At 29.6% G+C, this 23323-nt stretch overlaps 3 protein-coding genes and 1 long non-coding RNA gene across 10 annotated transcripts in view; 2 read left to right on the plus strand and 2 right to left on the minus strand.

The window, feature by feature from the left end:
- Nucleotides 1-2570: 2570 nt before the first annotated feature.
- Nucleotides 2571-10365, plus strand: Clk (circadian locomoter output cycles kaput protein Clock). 3 transcript variants are annotated; one of them, XM_083099182.1, is made up of 12 exons: nucleotides 2571-3147; nucleotides 4396-4510; nucleotides 4584-4732; nucleotides 4935-5026; nucleotides 5129-5333; nucleotides 5412-5507; nucleotides 5654-5729; nucleotides 5814-6052; nucleotides 6122-6264; nucleotides 7115-7528; nucleotides 7920-8093; nucleotides 8284-10365. In XM_083099182.1, exons 2-12 carry the CDS (start codon nucleotides 4473-4475, stop codon nucleotides 8665-8667), a joined length of 2010 nt encoding a protein of 669 aa, XP_082955308.1. In that variant the 5' UTR covers nucleotides 2571-3147; nucleotides 4396-4472; the 3' UTR covers nucleotides 8668-10365. The 3 variants fall into 3 exon arrangements, with proteins under 3 accessions (XP_082955308.1, XP_082955307.1, XP_082955306.1); XM_083099181.1 differs by having other exon boundaries at nucleotides 2572-3536; nucleotides 6122-6357; nucleotides 8284-10364; XM_083099180.1 differs by having other exon boundaries at nucleotides 2572-3147; nucleotides 6122-6357; nucleotides 8284-10363.
- A 440-nt stretch (nucleotides 10366-10805) lies between these two features.
- On the minus strand, nucleotides 10806-16353 carry Hn (phenylalanine hydroxylase). Of its 2 annotated transcripts, none has more exons than XM_083099183.1 (8): nucleotides 16162-16353; nucleotides 14310-14438; nucleotides 14087-14238; nucleotides 13374-13556; nucleotides 13064-13260; nucleotides 12568-12830; nucleotides 11399-11628; nucleotides 10806-11164 (listed from the first exon to the last, which is right to left on the minus strand). In XM_083099183.1, exons 1-8 carry the CDS (start codon nucleotides 16255-16257, stop codon nucleotides 11002-11004), a joined length of 1413 nt encoding a protein of 470 aa, XP_082955309.1. In that variant the 5' UTR covers nucleotides 16258-16353; the 3' UTR covers nucleotides 10806-11001. The 2 variants fall into 2 exon arrangements, with proteins under 2 accessions (XP_082955309.1, XP_082955311.1); XM_083099185.1 differs by lacking the exon at nucleotides 16162-16353 and adding an exon at nucleotides 14756-14990.
- Nucleotides 16354-17749: 1396 nt separating this feature from the next.
- Nucleotides 17750-23323, minus strand: part of LOC145972128 (uncharacterized) — a 40854-nt gene continuing 35280 nt past the window's right edge. The window contains exon 4 of the long non-coding RNA XR_014439063.1: nucleotides 17750-17777. This is a non-coding gene — a long non-coding RNA (uncharacterized LOC145972128). The remainder of the gene's footprint in view (nucleotides 17778-23323) is intronic.
- Nucleotides 18056-23314, plus strand: LOC145971597 (mitochondrial basic amino acids transporter). 4 transcript variants are annotated; one of them, XM_083099458.1, is made up of 5 exons: nucleotides 20137-20209; nucleotides 20575-20743; nucleotides 21012-21263; nucleotides 21789-21916; nucleotides 22045-23314. In XM_083099458.1, the coding sequence occupies exons 3-5, from the start codon at nucleotides 21230-21232 to the stop codon at nucleotides 23095-23097; spliced, it is 1215 nt and encodes a 404-aa protein (XP_082955584.1). In that variant the 5' UTR covers nucleotides 20137-20209; nucleotides 20575-20743; nucleotides 21012-21229; the 3' UTR covers nucleotides 23098-23314. The 4 variants fall into 4 exon arrangements, with proteins under 4 accessions (XP_082955583.1, XP_082955584.1, XP_082955585.1 ...); XM_083099457.1 differs by lacking the exons at nucleotides 20137-20209; nucleotides 20575-20743 and adding an exon at nucleotides 18056-18297; XM_083099459.1 differs by lacking the exon at nucleotides 20575-20743 and having other exon boundaries at nucleotides 20191-20209.

Genomic DNA, 23323 nt, shown 5'->3' on the forward strand with positions numbered 1-23323 from the left:
AGTTGTTATTCGATGTTTTGTTGTACGAATATGCTGGCATGTTGAATTGTGAGTGAGAACCAAGAGTCGCGAAGCTGGACATATCTATTTTTTGCGACGCACAATCCGCTCGTTACGTCGTTTGAGTTCCACGAGCTACTTTTTACGTGACCACTGCATTAACTACCGCTCGTGACAACCTACTTTGTCCGTCGTTCCCCGGAGCGAATTTGACCTCGCGGTTTTACGGCCTGTTCAGCGCAACGAACGAGAGAATCTCGAGTATTTCATATAATGCAGAGATAGGCCGTCGTAATGGCTCGTACGTGTGTTCCACCATAACGACATGAGCAGATTGCGCATCGCTCTTAATAGAGAAGAGAAGTAATTTTACGGACTAGAGGAAAATTAACATTGTGATGTTCATTGATCAAATATGTCAAAAGAAGAAGGCCCACTGGTTGAGGCCCGACATTTCTGAGTACACTATAAATAATAAATATTATGTAAAATTTATTGAACCATCTGTGTTTTATTTTACCTAATAAGTATTCATCGCAAAATGTCTCTTGTTCATATTCTTGTTCATATACTTTTTAATTAGCGGTAATGAAGAAAAACAACGGTATTTCCAAGTTACAAACAATTAAAACTTTAATAATGTTAGCTGAAGTGTAATATAATTAAAAAAAAAAAATTTTTTTAAAGAATGATACACTAATGTGCATTAAATTTTTTTATCGGAGAAGGAAAATTTTTAATTAATCAATAAATATATCTGTATATGTGTATGAGATATTTGCATATCTGGTTTTCTCTTTTTTGTCCCAATAAAAAAATGCACCTTGTTATTTTGTGGCAGTGAAATATTGTACTACGATCGGTGAGTATTTCTTTCTGCGAAACAAGGTTGTAGATTCGCAAATATCGAAGAATTTACACGTATTTGCTGCGATGATATTTCACGTGCAAGAGATAGCAGATATCACACGAGGTGCAAATTACTTTGGCAAATGCTTAGTTAGTTATTGCTGCTGATATCGTGCAGGGCGATGTTTGAAATGTACCGCGTATCGGCCAATCACTGTATACTTGAATGTACGCAGGTAATCTATAAGGTGTCTCGAATTTAAATGTCGGGAGCAAGTTAAAAACAATCGCAAAAAAAACAAAAAATTTATCAAAAATTTAAAACAAAAATTAAAATTATTATTAGGTAAATATCGAGGGGTAAACCGCTGAGGGCATTGCGGTGTACAGATTTGAGGCATTACTGGGCATTGCTTGGGTATTACTTGGGCATTATTAGGTTTTATTGAAGTATTAATGCGTATTATGGACGTTATTAAAGTATTATTAATTCTTTTTTTCCAAATAATAATTTTAAATTTATTAAAATTTAAATTATTAAATTTAAAAAATTTAGCAGTTATGTACACTAATGCCTACTAATGCCCAGGAATTGGGCATTAGTAGGCATTAGTGTACATAATTTTGATCAGCGGTTTACCCCTCGGTAAGTATCATAAGATAAAAGTTATAAAGCATGCAATTAAAAAAGAGAGCAAATTAAAATCCTTCTGAAATAAAATTAAAATTATAAATAAACGCGACAATGCGAGATTATTGCATCTTGTTTTGCTCGTGTTTATATCTTTATACATTTTTATACATTTTAAATAATACCTTCATTAAAGAAATGACAATATGAATAAATAAGATATAGATAAATAAACAATAAATAAGCGAAAAAAATAAAAATTTTGTCGTTTTTTGCAATTTTCTTCAAAACGAGCAAATCTCTAAAGGATTTTTTTTCTTATATCGATCTCACATTCTCGAAGTTTTGACATTTAAATTTCGGTACACTCTGTATATTGCGCGCATTCACCGCAGAGTCTGTGCAAATGTATGAGGGCAGCGAGTGATAAAGCCGCGACTGCGCATTATCGGAAAATAGCTCTCTAGCTCATTTTCGTTACGTGAAAATCCATCGTGAGGTTGGCCGGTAGTGATACGATCCAGTATGGACAATATAAGCGAGGCATTCTCTTTTTTTCTCGAATAAAAATGATTGCACGATAAGAGCGAAAATTACAAGATTATCTCTAATTTTTATCGAGTATGAATCTTCTTTCGAAATAAATAAACGAGATAACATACAAGCAAATAATTGTATATGTTGTTTCTGTGCAAGTTCTTTCGAAAACTTGACAAGTTTTTGAGAAACTCTAATTTATTTTATTATATTTAATTAGTTTATTTTATCATCTGTTCTATTGCGGCAATTTTGGAGAATATCACGTGTTATCTTTTATTAGTGCATAATTAACTTTAAGTGCATAATTTTAAAAATTCAACCTTTTCCAGAATTAATTATCTTCTTGAAAGTAGGATTTTACTCGATTCTTCTGAAAAATAAATTTCTAATAAAGACTGATACATTCCCATCCATTCTAATATCAATTCTCTGTAAAGTTTACTCTAATGCTCCACTTACAAGCGAAATTAAAAAAATTATAAAAAAACGTTATGTCACTTTGAAGTCAGCGAGTTCGATGCATATATACATTAGTAATTCATACAAACTGCAGCTGAAGGAAAACGAGATCTCGTCACAAACGTATTTCCATAGACGCGCAGTTGAGCGAAGGGGATTTTCGCTACAAGACGGTTGGCAATTCTGGCTCGTTTGCTTCTACTTGGCCTACTCTCTGTATTCCGCACGGATTTTCGCAATCGCCGCGCGGAATCGCGCGTAAAAACTCGCGACTCGCGTTCGCGATCGATTAGGCTCGGCAACACGGCTAATGAATCTGGATGCAAGGCGCTACAATCGGCAGCAGTCCATGGCGGCATCTCGCAATCGTGATCGCGTGATTGACTCCGAGGCGTCATAGAAAATCGGAGCGGATGGATCGCAACGAGTGTCTCGTACGTGAAAAATGTCACGGTGCTATCGACGAGGACATCATCGCGCGCGAGTGAATGTGACGTTGTTGAGAAATGATCAACGAAAGACACAGGTTTCCTGCCCGACGCATTCACTCGACCTAAGAACTCGCGTGCGAGTAAAATCAGTGCACGACAAGCGCGATTGTTTACGTGAGCATTTCTTCTGTCAATTGGAGTGAACAGTTGGATCTTTGCCGATGCGGATATTTGCGGGTAAATAGTCTCTCGCGGTTGATGCAACGAAATTTTAGTTTGCTGGTCCACCGATCATCGTTCTGAACAATCCGGATGAGATTTCAGCGTTAGAACTTCGTGATCGTAGAATCTAACGTTGCTTCTCTTGTGAATTTATCGTTATAGACTGATCGATCCTTGACGATTTCTCGATCAAAATATTTCACCTGTGTGTGCAAAAGTTTTATTAAATATTTTTCCCACAAAAAGAAACTGTAATCGTCACGTGACTGTCGCAATTATCTATCTTAGTGTATTGTGAACCGGTAGTTGAAAGTTGTTCTATAGAAGATTCTGTTTATTTAAATGCGCAAAAGAATTTAAAAAACATTAACCTCAGGGACATTAACGTCCGAGTTGCAAAACAGGTATTGCGTCAATTAACATAGTAAATATATGATAAAAATGTATACCTTTAAATTCGCATTTATAATATCGCGAATAATAAATAAAACTTTATATACGGATGTTTTATATACAATTGCTACATAAAATAAAATAATCTAAAATAATTTAATTTGAATTATTAGCTAAATTAATTTCTTATTATTGCTCAATTATTTAATCTCTCTTAATTGTCAAAGAAAGAATTGTATTTGTAAAATATTCGCTTAAATTGTGTTACAAGTGCAATTAAATATAATACAATTTGAATCTATGACAAATGTGATAAATATGTATCGACAGTTGACCGGCTTCGTCTGATCACGTTCGTAGCACGCGACTTTCCATTTAACTTTGTTATGCTGGTCGAAGATTGCACTGATTCATTCGATTAATCGATTTTTCTTGTAACAGAATGAAAATCATTACGCAAATTATTATTTCAATATCAATATATTAAATTTTTCTCAAATAATAATTCATATTTCTTTAATAATTCATATTATAATTGCGTAATATAATTATTATCTTTTTTTGTATTAATTTCTCATGACGCTTTTAAATTTTTTAAATCAATATCAACATTTTATTTGCAATTTCTAAATGACTTTCAAATTTATTCTATCGAGTTTTTTATTCTATTATATGTATAGAGTTTATAGAGAATTGATAATAAATCAGTATCAAGATAAAAAAAATTAGAATAATTTTTTAATATACCTCTTGCTTTCTAGAATTATACGCGTTATTTTAAATACCATAGAAACTGAGTTTAGATTCATTGCACGATGTGTAAAATTAGCATAAATATATTTCAATATGAATGTAATTTTCTCTTTGCAGAAACAATAATATCAAGAAGTGAACATTTGCCAAGAAATTTTGCCATTTTAAATTAAAGTACACGTTTTATCTCCACCATGGACGATGATATGGACGATAAAGACGACACAAAGCGGTAAAGGCACACTACAATTCTGATACAATCATCTATTATTATTTATTCCAATAAATAAACATTTGCCTTTTAGAAAATCGCGTAATCTCAGTGAAAAGAAACGTAGAGATCAATTTAACATGCTTGTGAACGAACTTGGTAGCATGATTAGTGCCAATACACGGAAAATGGACAAATCTACAGTGCTAAAATCAACAATTCTATTTCTAAAGAATCACAATGGTAAGCATAAGATCTTCATAACATTTTATTTATCTCCTTTAATGTTTTTATAATTTAAACTAATTTATTCAACATTGCGTTTAAATAAATGCACTTATCATTTGAATAAGCTTTAGACATGTATTTTTTATTCAAAAATAAATTATGTATACTAATTGACTATATTAGAAATTAAATTATACATAGTAATTGATTATTTCAGAGATAGCCGTTAGATCGAGAGTTCATGAGATCCAAGAAAATTGGAAACCGTCTTTTCTCTCCAACGAGGAATTCACTCATCTTATCTTGGAGGTAAAATTGTGTCTATAATAAACCATAAATCTATAGTAAACCTTATAATATGTATAGATATATTTACCATTATATAAAATCTAAACTTTTATACAAATGTAGGCATTGGACGGATTTATAATAGTTTTTTCCTCGAATGGACGTATTTATTATGTCTCTGAAAGCATTACATCTTTGCTTGGATATCTTCCGAACGAGTTAGAGAACACGACTATTTATAATATAACATATCAAGAAGACCAGCCACATTTATATAATGTCTTGTTAAATCCTGGTAACACGCGAGATAAACGCGCTGTGAAAAAAGGTACTGTTCACAAGTAATGGAGAGGAGCCAGGAGATTTACACAATTTTTATTACATACAATCTTTTGTATTGTGACAGAAGACCAAATATCTTTCACGTGTCACATCAAAAGGGGCGGATTCAATTTTCGAGAAGATTCCGTTTACGAACTTGTACAATTTATTGGATATTTCCGTGAGTAAACAATTTTAAATCTCTACAGCATATTTTGCAAATTGTATATTTAAAAAAAAATCAAAGTTTTTCTAAAATAAAATAATATATTCTAAAATAAAATAAAATTTTATTTTTAAGATCAAGTAATTTTTCGTATATTATAGGATCTGCTACGGATGACGATGTCGACAACCTACTTCCAAGTCAAAAATTTAGTAACACCAATGCATCAGACAACAAGTATTATTCTTTATATATGCCATGAACAAAAAATATATATAAATAAAATCGCACTGGAATGTGAACTTATGTTTAATTTTGCAGATTAGTATTCGTGGGTACAGGACGTCTTCAGACTCCTCAACTTATCCGAGAATTATCCGTGACCGATAACACCAAGTCAGAATTCACATCCCGCCATAGTCTGGAATGGAAATTTCTCTTTTTAGATCATAGAGCCCCACCCATCATCGGATACTTGCCTTTTGAAGTTTTAGGCACTTCCGGTTATGATTATTATCATGTGGACGATTTAGACAATGTCGTTACGTGCCATGAATCATGTAAGTAATGAAAAAAAAAAAACGAAAGCACATGCAGCGCAGATAATTAATTGCTTCATTGATCTTTAGTGATGCAGAAAGGCGAGGGAACATCTTGCTACTATAGATTCCTCACTAAGGGTCAGCAATGGATTTGGCTGCAAACCAGATTTTACATTACGTACAATCAGTGGAACTCGAAACCTGAATTTATCGTGTGCACGCATTACGTGGTCAGTTATGTCGACGTAATGAAGGAATTGCGCGCGGAATCGGGGGGTTACGATAAAACGGAAAATCAAGATGTTTTAATACCCGTAAAACAAGTAAGATTATAGATGCGATAAAATTCGCGATCGAAGAATTTCATAATTATTGCAATATTAATTATGTGACAGAAGGTAATACGTATGTATAAAAATTGTGAGAAACTAAAACGTTTAAAGAATTTTTTTTTGTCAACTATTAAAATAATAATTTTTTACATCATATAAATTTGATATTTATAAACTATACAAAATTTATGTAGAAAAGATATTTAATAGATATATTATTGACGAACAATTTTTTATACATTTTTATTTATTGCTTTTTGTTTTTTTAACTCTATTTTGTGCTATATTATAATTATTCTTATTACATGTTTTACTAATATAAAGACGGGGTTAAATAATACAGAAAAGATATGATAATAATAATTAAGACTTATTTAAAACATATAATATGAAACTGAAAAACAGAATTATTAAACATTTTTACGCGCAGATTTTTTCTTGCACAAATTTTTTGACAAACAAAATCAAATATAGTAAAAACGTCATTTAATATGCTAAGCAATAATAATAATAAAATAATAAAATATTAAAAACAATATTTTTTTTACAGAAAAAAGGAAAACTTTGCTATATATTTATGTAAATTTATATAAATTTATATATATATATATATATATATATATATATAAAATTTAAAATATTATTATAATTTAACTTAAAATATTGTATAATGTAAATCGATTTATCGATATTATAATTCATGTCTGAGACATGAATTATATGATGACATTCTTACACATATGCGTAGGTCACATCTTGTCAAACATCGTTGACGCAATGGTCAAACAAATCGTCGAAGACATTAAAGTCAATGACAATCGCTTCCAATCTCCAACATTGCGGTGATTCCAATACATCTTCCATATCTGTCTCGTTACGAAGTTCTCCATATTCACAAATAACGCATGGATCACACTCGAACGCGGCTTCTGCAAGCAGTTCTGTAGTGTCAAAGCCGATTGCGTCGATGGACAGCAGGCAACAACAACAACAAACGCAACAGCAGTCGCAGCAGCAGCAATCGCAACATCAGCTGGATATCAATCAGTCATGCACTAATTTTATGGATCCCGCGCAATATGCGACTGTTAATCTGCAATCAGTCACTACGGGATTCGCACCGCCTGCTGCCCCTATACTTTCAACTGTACCCACTCACGAGGTAAAAAATTAAATATTAAAAATTAAATTCGATATTAATGCATGTTAATATATATTAATACATATTGTTTGTTATGTATATAAAATATATAAGTGTTTATTATAATCGCATTTTTTTGAAATACTTTTGCGCACACATCCGTGTTAATATAATTTTTAATTTTCTATTTTTCTAAAAGGAAAGATGTTTTCTATATATACATATTTTTTAAGATCTGCTTAATTTTAATGTAATGATATTCCATGAGTAAATCTAATGTGATTATATTCTACTTATATTCGTAATATTTTACGTACTTGTATGTGCGAATAATTTAATAACAGCATTTTTATTATCCATTTTTTTGTGATTCTAATAATCTAGTAGTTTCTCTATCCTTAATATATTTCAGATGTTACATCAACAAGGCATAGTGATGACTCCTGCGCAAAATCAAATACAAGACGAATTACAAAGGAAGCATGAAGAGTTACAACAGTTAATCGTTCATCAGCAGGAAGAATTAAGAAGAGTTTCAGAACAATTATTTATAGCTCGATACGGAATTCTCACGCCACTATTAAACGTTCGTATATCTTTTGAATGATAAACTTTGTGATATCTTTTTTTTGCATATTGCTTTTTAAATATATATTTACAAATATCAAAATATTGTAAATTAGAGTTAAATACTTACAATTAGATACTACTTACTATCAGATTCCATTTGCTTCTAGAAAAACATTAAAGATCGTTGATCGATATTTGGGTTTCAGGCGAGTATATCATACAATCCATCGAATCCGTGTCAACAAGCGAATCGATGCAATACCAACAGTACTAACGTTCAGTTGCCCACCTCCAGTAACGTACAAAGTGTTAATGTACTTCCCATACCGATCACCGTGCCAGTGCCTATAGTACCTACGGAATTATTTTCGCAATCCTTGCAAGTCAGTCCATCGCCGAACTCGACGCATGGCAATGTAGGTGCTATAATTCAAACCCAACAACAACAACACTCGCAATTACAACATCAACAGCAGCAACAAGTACCGCCGCAGCAGGAAAGTAATCCCGATCTCGTGTCTTTTCAAATCTGCCCGCAACAAGCCGAAATGATCTACGCTAACATAGACGCGTCCTCGAATCAGCAATAGAGATTATTGCAAAATTAAAAAGACTTTCTATGACTCCCATTGTATCCATCGTAATAGGCAAGAATTTAATTAATATTCTTGAGAACTGATATAATTATCTTAAATTCCTCTAACTCTTTTGCAAGTGAGGGAATCTCAATAAAAATAGCAATAGATATACCAAATTATATCTATTGCTATTTTATAGTTGCAATTGTTTTTCTATTTATAGAAAAAAATGCATTTTCGAAAAAATGTGTATGCATGTATGTCTGTACGTGTGTGTGTGTGTGTGTAAAGAGTGTATAAAAATATTTTCAAAAAATATTATGATAACTGTGTTTGTGATATATTGCATGCACAGATATTGTGTAAACTGTAATATAATATATTGTAATATAACTTTGACGTTTTAACGTAATAATGTGCAATTTTTAATACATCGATGTATTTATGTACAACAGACATATAAAACATTGCATCAAATGTAAATTAATGGAACACGAGACTACCTATCGCTCTCTGATTGTTGTACTATTGTTTTATATAATCGTATTTATATATTTTTTTCAATCAATCGAATTTTAGCCATAAAACATTGTCATATTTATGAAGAATTACTCGATAACTTTTAATTATAAAACTACATCACGGTGTAAAGGAACGCTGTATGTGTCACTCTATATGTGTATGTATATTGCGTAAAATCAAAATTTATGAGAAAACATTGCAAAAAGAATCTACAACGAACGAGATAATAATAATTTTTTATTAATTTTTACTTTTATTTATTTTAAAATTTTATTTATTATAAAATTTATTCTGGTAATTTTTCAAATCTATAATCGTGCCAATTCTCTTTGTACAATTGACGATCTTTAAAAATCGCATTTATCTGCTGTAAAGAAAATATTTATATCTATATAATGTAAAGAGAAATATTCTAAACATTTAAAAGTTATTGCGCTATATTGTATAAAATTAATTTTAATAATCTCCTAAGAATGGTTTAATTATTTCGATAAAGCGTAAAAAATTCATCATGACAGATCAAAGAGCTTTGATCAAAAACACATTAAATTAGTATGTATTTATTGAATTTATTTGTCCGACAAATGACGTCATAACATGACATCAGAAAAGGGACCAAACTCCACATTTTCCGAAACAGGGTTTCGGAACAGGGTTATTCAGATTTTTTATATGTGTATGTGATGATAAAAAAGAGTAATATATATTTTGTTGTATATGTATATGTATAATATTATCACTTTCATATCTAATGTATTTTAATTATAAATGTATGTTAGATCGTTATAACATTTCATAATTGTTGCTCGATTAAAAAATATATGAAAGTAAGGCAAAAAACTTTCCAACGAAATCGTAGAAAACCGCAATGTCGTGAAAAGCGTTCAAATTGATGTGATAATGTTCTTCAAATAACTGCGTAAAATATGTAATACAAAACTGATATAGATTGGCATAAGTTATTAGCTGACTGGAAACAATAATTGATAATTTTGTATTATATGTAATCGGAAAAAATTTGAGAAATATACATATATATGTATAAATATAATTAAAAAATAATTTTATATATTATATGTGTGTGTGTGTGTGTGTGTGTGTGTGTGTGTGTTGTTTCCAATTTGCTAACAATTACTTATGCCAATCTATATTAAAATTTTATATATATATTTTTTTTAATATATATTTATATAATATGTATGTTTTATATATATATATATATATATATATATATATATATATATATATATTTATATTTATATGTATATATATAAAATACACATCGAAATATAATTTTGCGAAATCTGAAGTGTGTTCATAAATTTTACGTTTAGTGTTTTCCTTAATTGTTAATTTTTTTCTAATTTTTTTGTCGATAATTAATAAATCGATAATAAATAAATTATAAATTTAGTATAAATTTGCTACTTTTAATAGAAAATAAAAAAATCAAGAAAGACAAAATTCTAATACATATATTTATATGATGTTTATTTAATATACTGAAATTCAAAAATAGCAAAGAAAGTTTTTTATACTTTACAAAAATTATTTTAAGAAAAATAAACATTAATTACAGAATAATGATTTTTTCATACCTGAAAATATGAGATAATAAAAATCTCGCAAAAAGCTAAATAAATTTTTAATGTAGAAAAAATAACAGTTTTTTCATTGTTTAAAGATATTATTTTAACAAACACCACAATTTATTTGCAACATATCAATACGATAATATTTCAATGATGCAAACAAATTATATTATATAGAATACATCATGTAAAGTACATTAAGCGAGCAAATACACATCGAATAAAACTAATTCTAATGATGCAATTTCCTCAAAGCATCCATCAAAATTTGAATTTCTTGATTCACATTATTTACAAGATCTTCCACTTGTTGTTTACTGTCGATAATATTGATACTCTGCGTATAAGCGTCGTATCTAACCCCGAATTTTTTCGGTATAGTTTGAGCAAATTTCCTAAAATAAAAAAAATATTTAAATATTAAATCAAGTTAACATATATACGTCAACGTGTCAAACTATCCTTTCTAGCTAACTATCCCATTCACTTTCATTTCAAATTATTACGCAACATGAATTATTATGTCTTCGACTTGCGACAAATGCATTGCACAATAAAAACACGCGTTGTCTTGTAACGAGAGATAAGACAATCCTCTCGATATATGTTTTTACTATTTCCATACTCACGTCATCTTTTCTTTTGCATCCTCGAAATTCTCGGCAACGTAATATACGGGTTGATATTCCGTTATCGGATATTTTTGCAATGCAGTCTTTGGCGGGTCAAAAGGTCGGAGTTCTGGTTTGTCGCTTAAACAATATTCTAATTCGCCAAAAGACGAAAGCAAACCGGCACCAAACGCCTTTAATTCACCATTTTGCCGGCACAATCCGTATTCAACCGTAAACCAAAAACACTGCAAGAATAAGATGTAAAAATTATTTATAAACATAAAATTTGATTCTTTCCACTTTCTTCCTCAACTTTTTTTATAAATAATTATTTTTCTACCGACAAAATAAGACGTATTGACGCGATTATATAATAATATTGGATTACTATTAGAAATTAATTTTTTCTCAGTTATGTAGTCCAATCTTATCAAATTCGTATATGATAACATAGTTAATAAAATTCGTATTTTTATAATATTATGTCTTTTCGTGAATGTTGATAAGAACAGTTTTTATATAGGATAAAAAAGATAGTTTACAAACGCTTAAGGATGATAGAGGAAGAAAAGTTGAATATTTTTTATCGCGTCATTAAAGGTCACAGATGCGTCGTTTCTGCTCTAACAATAAGACAGTCAACAGTCAAAAGATAACTTCATAAAAGTTGTTGAAACTATCTGCTATGCATTGCAAAGTTAACATTTGCATTTGAGTTATCATTGATTGGTACATTCGAAAACATGAGAACAAAATTTCGTACAACTGCAGCAATACGAACAATTAACTTCTCTGTGTCTATTGGATCTCGTAGACCAGACGATTCACATTTCGTCTCATAAAAAAGATCCATAAAAGTGAAAATGGGATCAGCAATTTACAATACTGCTTATATGCAAAATGAGCGAAAATGAGCAATCAAAGATTCGCAATCTTAGTAACTTGAGAATGTTCCCTTTAACTTTCTTTGCCATCCCTAAGTATTTGTAAACGATTTTTTTTAACAACCTGTATATGTTTGTCGTGTTATTATAACAATGTTATAATATAATAGAAAATTAATAAATAAATGCTATCAACTGGAATAGTATAAGCTCATAAAGAATAAACTGCAATAAGTTCGAATTATTTATAATTTTTATATGCTATTTTAATATAGATAGAAATATTATAATCTGTGCTACCGTTGCAAGTTTCTCTATGTAATCATCTGGAGCACCAAGCGATGCCAAACCGATAACTTGTGAGAACTGTGCAAAGGATGGATCGGCAAGAAGTGGTACATGACCTAAAATCTCGTGGCATACGTCCGGTTCCGGCGTATAAAGAGGTTTACTATTGTGCCGTATGTATTGCGTACTGTGAAATACCCTGAAGGCCAATCCAGCGAGAAAATCACGTGAAGACAATAATCCTGCCACTGGACGAAGTGTAAAGCCAGTAGAGTCTAAAATATCGAGATGAAAAGATTGAAGAGAAATTTTGACTAAAATAAAATTGCATCAATAAAATTGACTAATTGGCAACTCGTCCTTCTTATGATACAAGTAGAAAAAAAAATTGATTATTCAGAACTAATCAGAATTTAATAAAATGTCATTAATGCATAAATCTCAAAAGCTGTTTTTCTTTCTGTGTGTGTCCTCCATATTGAAAAATATAAAATAAAGAATATATTACCTTTCAAGAAATTAGATATATCATCAAGTTGAGGTATATTGTCTTCTCGGTAGCCACAATTCTCGATGAGCAGTGGGAAAACGTGATTATGCTCTCTACAAGCATATTTCGGATAAAGTTTGGTTAAATTTTTAAAGACTACGCCCCATGTAGCTATTTCTTCAGGCGTGTAATCCACTCTTGGAATTGGTTGTCCGCTAAAATATTGCATTAATAAGATGCACATTTGATTAATATATAAATATTTTTATAAATACAAAAATATTTCTTTTTATTCTATTTTAATATCTTGATTTTTTTACACACTTACTGCTTGTAATTATAAGCAATGTCAGCGAAATATTTTCTTCTTTTTCTGTATACGGGATCCGTGAAACCAGGATGATCGCTATCAAGCTCAGCACCATATGATAAAATTTGATTAGCGAATTTGTCAAGATCGCGTATTCTCCTCGGAAACCATGGTACCGTATTTATATTATCTTTGTGATTTCTGAAAATGCATTTATGATGTATATTTGATTTTATTATCAAATAATATCTATATAAACACTAAATTAAATATGCAAATAATAGAAATCTAATTCATTAATACATAATTTATTAAATAAGATTTTATTAATTATAAATTGATTATGAATATAAATTAATTAATAAAAGGATTGTAGGCGTACTTCTGGTATACATTATAATAATCTTATACCTTAAAAAAATATTTAGGTCTTATCTCTTAAATATTTAAAACTTACATCTTAAATATTTAGAGGAAAGATGAATCTACATTAGGATTATGTAGGACTTCTACTATTACTTTGAGATATTATCAATGGAAAAAATTTGAGATAGCCGCGATCTTCTGTGCAATCGAAGGATTGATAGCTATCATAAGATTTAATAAAATAATATTACTGTTTATAAGAATATACGAATATCTTAGACCATTTATAAGAATATCTTTAAAAAATATATAATCATTAAATATATAATAATTAAAATATTTAAATAAATTTGAAAAACTCTTACCTAGAAATAATCGAAAAGTAACTGCATTGATCTCGCAAAGATTCAATTGCGGAGGCTATATTACCGCCTGGTGCACATTCCACCATAAATTCATAGCCATTTTGTCGAAGAGAACTTCTGGATTCGATGTGCAAGAGATTCACTTTGTGTTTCTAAAATAATGATCTGCATATTTGCGTTTCTATCTAATAGTTTAATTAATATCACTTTATTCATCACTTACGGCGAACAGTTGGAGATATCTTCCTAACGATCCAATTTCATCTTCTTCTGTAGGAGAAAAAATTAGGTAGGTGCTTTTAGCTGAATCTCTGCCCTCTTTGATATAATTTCCGCCATGGATAAGCTTCGGCTAACAAATAATTTAATTAAAAATAATTATAATGCATTAAAAAAAATTATTATTCCTTGTAAAAATGTTTTTTTAGAAAAATATTTTAAGATCTCAAATTTTTAAAACATTTCAATAAATATAAAAATATAAATTAAAAATATAAACGTAATTCAAGAAGAGAAATATTTTTTACCGGCAATATCTATTGTCAACATGTTATTTAATAAAGATTTTCATGAAAATATGAATAAACATGATAATTTTGTTTTTTTACACTAATAAAACATTTATTTATTTAAATAATTTATTTATTTTTTGATTAATAACAAGCATACCGATAATTCTGTTAAATCTATCATTTTACGATTGAGTATTTCTACGTTCTTATGATTCGAATATTTTAACATATCACGAGTAAAACTGCTGTAAGGTAACTGTAAAACTATATGATCAAGAAGTCTCTCAAATCCACATATATAGCTGCAAAAACTCCCCTCTCACTCGAGATGCGGTCCGATTAAGCGACTCAAGGAAATCCCTATATATGGAATGTTGAAAATTGTTTCCGTATACGCAAACTTTTTCCTCTTTTTCTTTACGCATGAACAAAGATATGATTATATGCGCAGCGAATAAAATTGCTCGAACGAATGATTAAATGTTTTTGTACAGAAAAGAAAACATAAAACTTTAGATGCTGTAATCTGTGAATGATTTTGCATCATCTTAATAGCAGAGATTTTAAAAGTCAAAGTTGATTTCTCTGTAATTTACTTGACATGAAAGAAATTTATTTTTCCATTATTATTATTATTATAAGTTATATGATCTTCGGGTCATCATGTATAAGGATAATCTAAAAGAAGATTATGAAATGTATTGTGAATTTCTATCATTCGATTAAATCGTTTTTACAAACATGTAGTATGCAAGAAATGATTTTCTTTCATCATATTTGTAATTTATCGAAACATCGATAAGTGTTCGGTTAAACTTAAATTGCTGTTATACGTTATATTATTTTTTTATGTATAAATCATACGTACTATATTACGTATATATACAGATGTATTTTATTTAAACATATTATGAAAAAGAATGATAAGTATTCCGTATATATAACGATTAGTACATCATGGCGTAATCACGATCAGTCTATGATAAAACTACAATTTAATATGTGATAACATGTTACTTACTACTTGTAACTTTCAATTTATATATATACGCATTAAATCGTGATTTCATTTAATACATATATATATATATATATATATATATATATATATATATATATAAATTGTAAGTATTATTATCTATCAAGAAAAGTCGCGTTTATTAAAATTCCACTAATTTTATATTAGTTCATATTTAAAAATAATATGGCTACTTGACAAATAAAATCATTTTATCAAAAACAACTTTACTATTCTTGAATTGAATTAAAAATTACAAACTATATATATTTTAGAATATTATTGTAACAATAATTATGTATATAATTATTTTTTATATACATAAGTTTTTATATACATTATGTATAAAATCATTGTTCATAATCATTTTTTATTACAATTTCACCTCATATGTACATTTTCCTTTCTCTGTTCCTACAGGAGAAATATTCATTTACGAAAACGAAAAAAAATTATTTTATTATTTTCAATAAAATAATTTGATAAAAATTGTAAAAAATCGATATCCTGTTATTTCGCTAATAATACTAATTTTATTATCTTACCGTGTCTGGAGGTGAGCTACTAAGAAGTGAATAATCTTCTCCCTTATCGGCATCCATTTGGTGAAGTTGTCGGCTTGTTTGCGCATACATTATCATTCGAAAATATAAAGGTACGCCTAATCGATTGACTTCTGTTTGGAACGATTTAATTAACCTTTACTCGTTCAACGTTATAGAAGAACTGATGCTGGCTGTAGTGAAGCTATCAGTTTTAACAGGTTGAGGAAAGAAATATATCCTTGTATTGCACAAGAATAAAAACAAATATTGGTGCATGCAAAGAGAGATATATATACACTAAACACGCGACAAAGGGTCGAAAAGTTATCGAAAACCTAACGCTCGAGATAATATAATATCTTTTATGAAGTAAATCTTTTAAAGTCATCTATCATTCATGCGTAAATAAATAGGACTATATCTTGCTACGATAATTTATCTATACGTTATTAATGGCAACGCATGATATGATATTATATTAATACTTAAGATTTATAAATGAAATAATGTCTTATATAAAGTATATAATTTCGAGATAAATAAACCATCTTTCTTTTAAATTACAGAAAATAAAAACAAGTATATTTCGAATTCGTGTAAACCATTTCAATTTATATATAAAACTTTTAAAAAATTTACCATTGTAAACTCAATAAATAAATAATAGAGTAATTATTAGTAGATATACATATATTGAAATGATTTATGAATTTTCGAAATATGCTTGTTTCTATTTTCTATTCATTTTATATTGGTAAAAATGTGTTTATCAATCTAAACTTTTTTATCAATATAAAATGAAAAGAAAAGAACAAAGAGTTCCATTTTTTCTTTAGCATGCAATTAAATAAAATCGTATCAAATAGACAAACCTTTACAAAAGGAAACATAATAAATATGCTGTACAAGATTTGTAAATATAAGAAATCTAAAATATTATATAATTTCAAAAAAACTAGCTACAGTTAATTTTTATTTAAAACGCATTACTTTCAATACTCACCGTTTTGTTCTTTTTTCATATGATATATAAATTACTTTTATTACAGATCATATACTAACTTCTCCAAAGTTAATTAAATGCCATTTTCTAAATATTATTTTATATTTTTATATTGTGTATTTCTATTTGTTGTATCTTTCTATGTATTGAAAGAAACTTAAGCTAGCACATTGCGAATCGAAGACATGAAAAAAATCAGAGTTTTTAGTTTAATTGTAAGAACGAAAATATCGAACAGTTTTTTCGAGCCTTCTTGCGCAACGTTATTATCAGCTAAAAATATTATGTATGATGTATATCACAGGAAACAAATTTAAACACCACAAGTATTATATTTTTTTAGAAGGGATATTAATAAAACATTCCAATTATATATAATAGATTTTTTGAATCAATATTTACATAATTTTTAAAATACTTTCTGAAAATGAATGAATATTTTCATGCAATTAATATCAGCGATAATATCATGTGATCTGCAGTGTATGTTAAACAAATATGGAGTTGTGATTGATCTCAACCATCCTGAGTCATGTGCTGCATCAAATATATCGCTATTGCGTATTTCATCTCTTTTATAGTATCCCAAAAAGTTCACATCACTATCTAACCGCTAATGTAAAATAAAATATATATTGAGTATACGAGACTTAATCAATCTTATCACCCAATGTTTGTGACCCCGTGCTTCACTTGATCACGACGGCATGTCATGCGATAAAATATAAAATGTTATTAACATATTCTTCAATAATATGTAGCACACTGTTACGATGGCACTTATGTATATGTGTATGTATATCCGCCTATATTAGTAATTTGATAATGTAAACGATAATGTAATGATCTTTGTACCAAGAATAAGTTGGAAGAAACGCTAATCTGTTCTCTCTCTTCAGTAAGAAAGAAGATTCAAGGAAGGAAGCACGCTATATAATTTCTTTTGCCGGAATATATATGTTATACATGTAATTTTCTGGTAAAAAAAACAAAAAAATGAATCGACAAAATTTATTTGACAATATCGTAACACTATCTAACGAGTGAAGTTATATTATCGTTCAGTTAAAGGCAAACTGCTGAAGTGAACTAGTGAAGTGATACTACATGTCTTTAGAACAATCAATCATTAGGTAAGCTAACGCGATTATAGTCGTTAAAATTTTTTGTTGCGTTGCACTATATTATTTATTATATTTTACTATATTTTATTTCACTATTACGTTCTCTTAGATTTTTATCGACAATTTTTATATAATTTTTATATTTATATGATACGCGATAATCCTAAAATTATGATAAAAATTATAAATATGTTTTTGATATGTAATAAGTTTTAATTAATCTGAAATGTGCTAATTCGTTTTTGGGAAGAATAAAAGGGAAATAAATTTTAAAAAGAACATTATCAGATAATTTTTCCAATAATTTAATACTTAATAATATTGTTTTTCTTTCGATTAATATTATTCTGACATAATACATTAAATAAATCAGTTTTAATGGCAATACGAGTAAAAAGTCGATCTTACAACACAGTTATTTATTATACAAACAAATAAGTAAGAACAAATTACAAAGAAAAGTTTGCGAACGTTTCGACCCTATTTTTGGGCCATCTTCAGCGCAAATATGATAATGTGTTTTTACTAACGTGCCGACTGATTTGATTATTGACAGTGTTTCTTCCAGATGGAGTAATATCTCGCCAAATTGTGACATACCACGCAATGAATTTCCCTTAGCAATAAAATTTATATTGGATTCATCCTTTTTTACTTTTAACGATATCATTTACAAACAATCCTTTGGCACCCCGATGGGCTCCCCCCTATCTCCTATCGTAGCAGACATAGTGTTACAGGATTTAGAAAATAAAGCGCTTCTTTCCTTAAAATTTACTTCTCCATTTTATTTACGGTATGTGGATGATGTTATCTTAGCCATTCCTCCTTCTTTTTTTAATCATACTCTTGACATCTTTAATTCTTTTCATTCTGGTCTACAATTCACAATGGAAATTACTGAAGACAAAATCAATTTTTTAGATTTGACTTTAATATCAGACAATAGCTTTATAATTTTTGACTGGTATAAAGATACCTTCTCAGGTAGATACCTGCACTTTTTGTCTCAGCATCCTCTTTGCCAAAAAAGAGGCACAATAATTGGTTTGATAGACAAGGTTTTCCGTTTGTCCCACCCTGTTTATCATTATAAAAATATCAAAATGGCTATCAACATTCTTTTGAACAATGGATATCCTTTAAATTTTATTTTCCAAACATGGTTGGACCGCCTTAAAAAACACTTTTTTAAATCAAATTCCTTAGTCAACAATACTCTTGTCACAAATACAAATGATGCCATTACGTATTTCACTATACCATATGTTCCTTCAATTTCCGAACGTTTCAAACATATCGTTAAAGATTTGAATGTTCGACTCTCGTACTATAGTATTAACAAAATGAGAAGTTTCATCAAAGTTCATAAGGACCCTCTTCCTACCCCTAATTCCATAAACGTTATATACAAATTAAATTGCATTGATTGCGATGCATCCTATGTTGGACAAACAAGCAGACAACTACACACCAGAATCAATGAACATCGCAGTCATATTAGATGTAACACTAATATACTCAATCTGTCATCACTAACCACAGGGTTGATTTCGATCATGTTTTTAATTGGGATAAGGTGCAGATTTTAAATCGGAAACCTTTTTTGAATAAAAGATTAATTTCCGAAATGCTATTTATCAAAAGACAAAAAAATTGTCTAAATTTGCAAACGGATACTGAACGTTTACCAGAAATTTATCTAAACATTGTCAATAGTTTGCCAAAAATTTAACACAGTCTTCTAACATAACAAATAGGTCTGCGACTTTGCGTATGTGTACATTTATATATTATTTGACTCGCTTTATCGTTTATAAATAAGCCACAGCTATCCGTTAAAGACTAGTCGATCATTGTCTTTGGAGATGTTTGGTTGTCTCCATTTGTCTCTAACGGCTCGTCATTTTGATGCCTGGAAGTAAGTCTTAATTTTGTAGTTCAACTTCTTAACTTTTTAATTTTAATTCTATACAAGTCTATATTCAGTTTATTTATTTATATTATTCTAATTTGCTGTTGACTTTTAAAGATTGACACAAAAAATTTTTCTATTTATTTATTAAAATTATTCCAATTTGTTGTTTGATTTTTTGGAAAATTGACACAAAAAATTTTTTAACCTCTTAACTTTTTAGTTTAATTTTATTGAATTTACTTTATCCTATCTTTGTTCATATTAGTTTATATTATTTAATTTATTTCAATTTTTGTTTTTATTTCATTTTCTTTGACAAATTTTGATATTATCAAATTTTGATATTATAGATTCTGATTTTATTACAGACATCGTCAAAATAATGAGACACCGAGGCATTCATTATTTCTTTAGACGGCACACTTTATAACTGACTTCTATGTAAAACTTTGTTATTTCTTTTTTTTTCATCACATTATCATATTTACGCTGAAGATGGCCCAAAAATAGGGTCGAAACGTTCGCAAACTTTTCTTTGTAATTTGTTCTATACTTATTTGTTTGTATAATAAATAACTGTGTTATAAGATCGATACTTGATTCGTATTGCCATTAAATCTGATTTGTTTATTTTTATATTTCGAGTCTTATATATTTTTAATAATTATGATACATTAAATTATATTAACTAAAATTATAAAACAATGTAAATAATAAAAGCGATAATAAAAATATCTCCATAATATTGTATATTTTAGTCAGTCGCAATAAAATATTATTCTTACTAAATAATCACTTTTTTCAGGAATAGTCGAATGTTATTTTGTCATCTATACATATTTGAAGCTTAATTTAAAAGGATCAGTTACATAGTCTTTCATGGATTCGAATTTATTGTTCGGTATTAATCGATTCATTCATACATCTTTCAATGCATACCTGAGAGAAACAAGATTTGAGGACGATTCTCATAAAAACAGACGATATTGCAAGTGGAAAGATCGCAGATAATACAAGATAAAAATGACACTCGATTTCTTCGCTGGTTGCTTGGGTGGTAAAGTGTACTTTTTGCAAATTGAATTGCGTTGTTATGCATAAATTGTTTTCATATAATTTTCTTTATCAAAGTTAATTATTTTCTAAAATTCATTCCTTATTTCATAAACAAATGTAATCGAATTTATAAAAGTTAATTTTTTATCTCAATTATTGTTCGTATAATATATTAGATTTAAATGTCATTGGATTAAATGATAATAATAAAGAAAAGTTTTATTTTATCGGATGACTTGGTTTATCGCGTGAGTCGGAAATAACATGTCGAAATAGCAATTTCTCGTTTTATCAAACTTACGTAAATCAAAAACTTAACTAATATTCAAATATCAATCTTTTTTTTATACATATCGTTTTACAAATAAAAATAAATTTATTTTTAATTGTAATTTATTTTCTTAAATAATACATTGTACAGATTTATGTATTATATAAAAATATGGTACTAAAAGATGGTCATAAATATAAAAGCATGTATAAGAATTTCGTTTTAGTATATTAAAAACTATTTTACAAATTTTAGGATGTGCCGGTATTATAGTGGGATATCCTTTGGACACAGTCAAAGTTCATATGCAAACGCAGGATTGCCGCAATCCGAAATATCGAGGCACTTGGGATTGTCTACGTACTATAGTCGCAAAAGAATCGGTATTTTTAAGAAGAGAAATTGATTATAGAGCCGAGTTAAGAAAATGAGAATCTCAGATTTTTAGTTCGCTCCTCTTATTCACGGACAAAATCTAATAATGTCGCCATTTACGTGTATTTTTGTACAGATGAGCGGCCTTTACAGAGGCATGTCATCGCCAATCGCAGGGGTGGCTATGGTGAACGCCATCGTCTTCGGTGTTTATGGACATACTCAGCGGCACTTGTCCGAACCTGATCGATTGTCGGCACATTTCTTAGCCGGTGTATCTGCCGGACTTGCACAAACTCCCGTCTCGAGTCCAATAGAGTTGGCAAAAACACGTCTGCAATTGCAGTCTCCGCTTCAGAGTGATTCCCGTGGACCGATACAGTGTTTGAGGAACATCTACAAGAAGGAGGGCTATCGCGGCGTTTTCAAGGGCCTGAATATTACGTTTCTCAGAGAAGGGCCAAGTTACGGCGTGTACTTCGTGACCTACGAGATGCTGACTAAGACATCCTCGAAACAGCCGATCTCGACACCTCATATGCTACTGGCCGGAGGACTCGCTGGAACTGCTTCCTGGGTGATCTCTTATCCGATTGATGTCATCAAATCACGCATACAAGCGGAAAGTAGCGATCGTTATTCGGGGGCTTTAGATTGTCTTAAGAAGTCCATACGCGCCGAAGGATACAGCTGCTTATACCGGGGCTTAAATTCAACGATTCTTCGAGCATTTCCGACTAACGCAGCAACCTTTACTGTGGTCACATGGACATTCAGATTATTCGGTGAACAATCAAGTGAAGTACCGCAGAGGGAGGATATCGTATCGATGCAGACAAAAAATCGTACGACAAAAGGATACGAGTCCTTCACCAGCACGTGGAACGTATTTTTCGATGATATTTCGAGGAGCAACGGCTTCGCCACGTCATATTCAATCGGGTCCATCTTGCCAATTAGTGGATTAATGCCGAATAATAATGCTTGTCTGACTCACAATTGCAGACAATCAGATTGCAAGCACGACGCATTGAAGCAGAAGCACATATTCGAGGAGAGAAAAAGAAAATCGCGAGATAACGAAGAAATTAAGGAAGATGAATACGCAGACGAGAAAAATACGGAGTGCGACAACGTCAAGACAATCGTAACCACGTGTACCTGTGTCTCAAATTTGGATAGTACTTGACGTGTCGCCACATTAGATGACTTCAATATGTTGATGCAACGAAATGACTCGTGTAAAAAAGAAATTTATGTACGTAAATTTTTCTTCGACGATTAATTTAATTGACAATGAATGTGTAACAATGAACTTAAGGGAATACAATAAGGGAAATTATTTAATAATCTATATAATTTTACGATAATTTGAAATAAATTAGTAATTTAATTAATAACAAAAACTTGTTATT

This window comes from Camponotus vicinus, unplaced genomic scaffold (assembly GCF_025532165.1).
Source record: "Camponotus vicinus isolate PSW18456_S1 unplaced genomic scaffold, iyCamVici1.0 SCAF_5, whole genome shotgun sequence".
Taxonomy (NCBI): Eukaryota; Metazoa; Arthropoda; class Insecta; order Hymenoptera; family Formicidae; genus Camponotus; species Camponotus vicinus.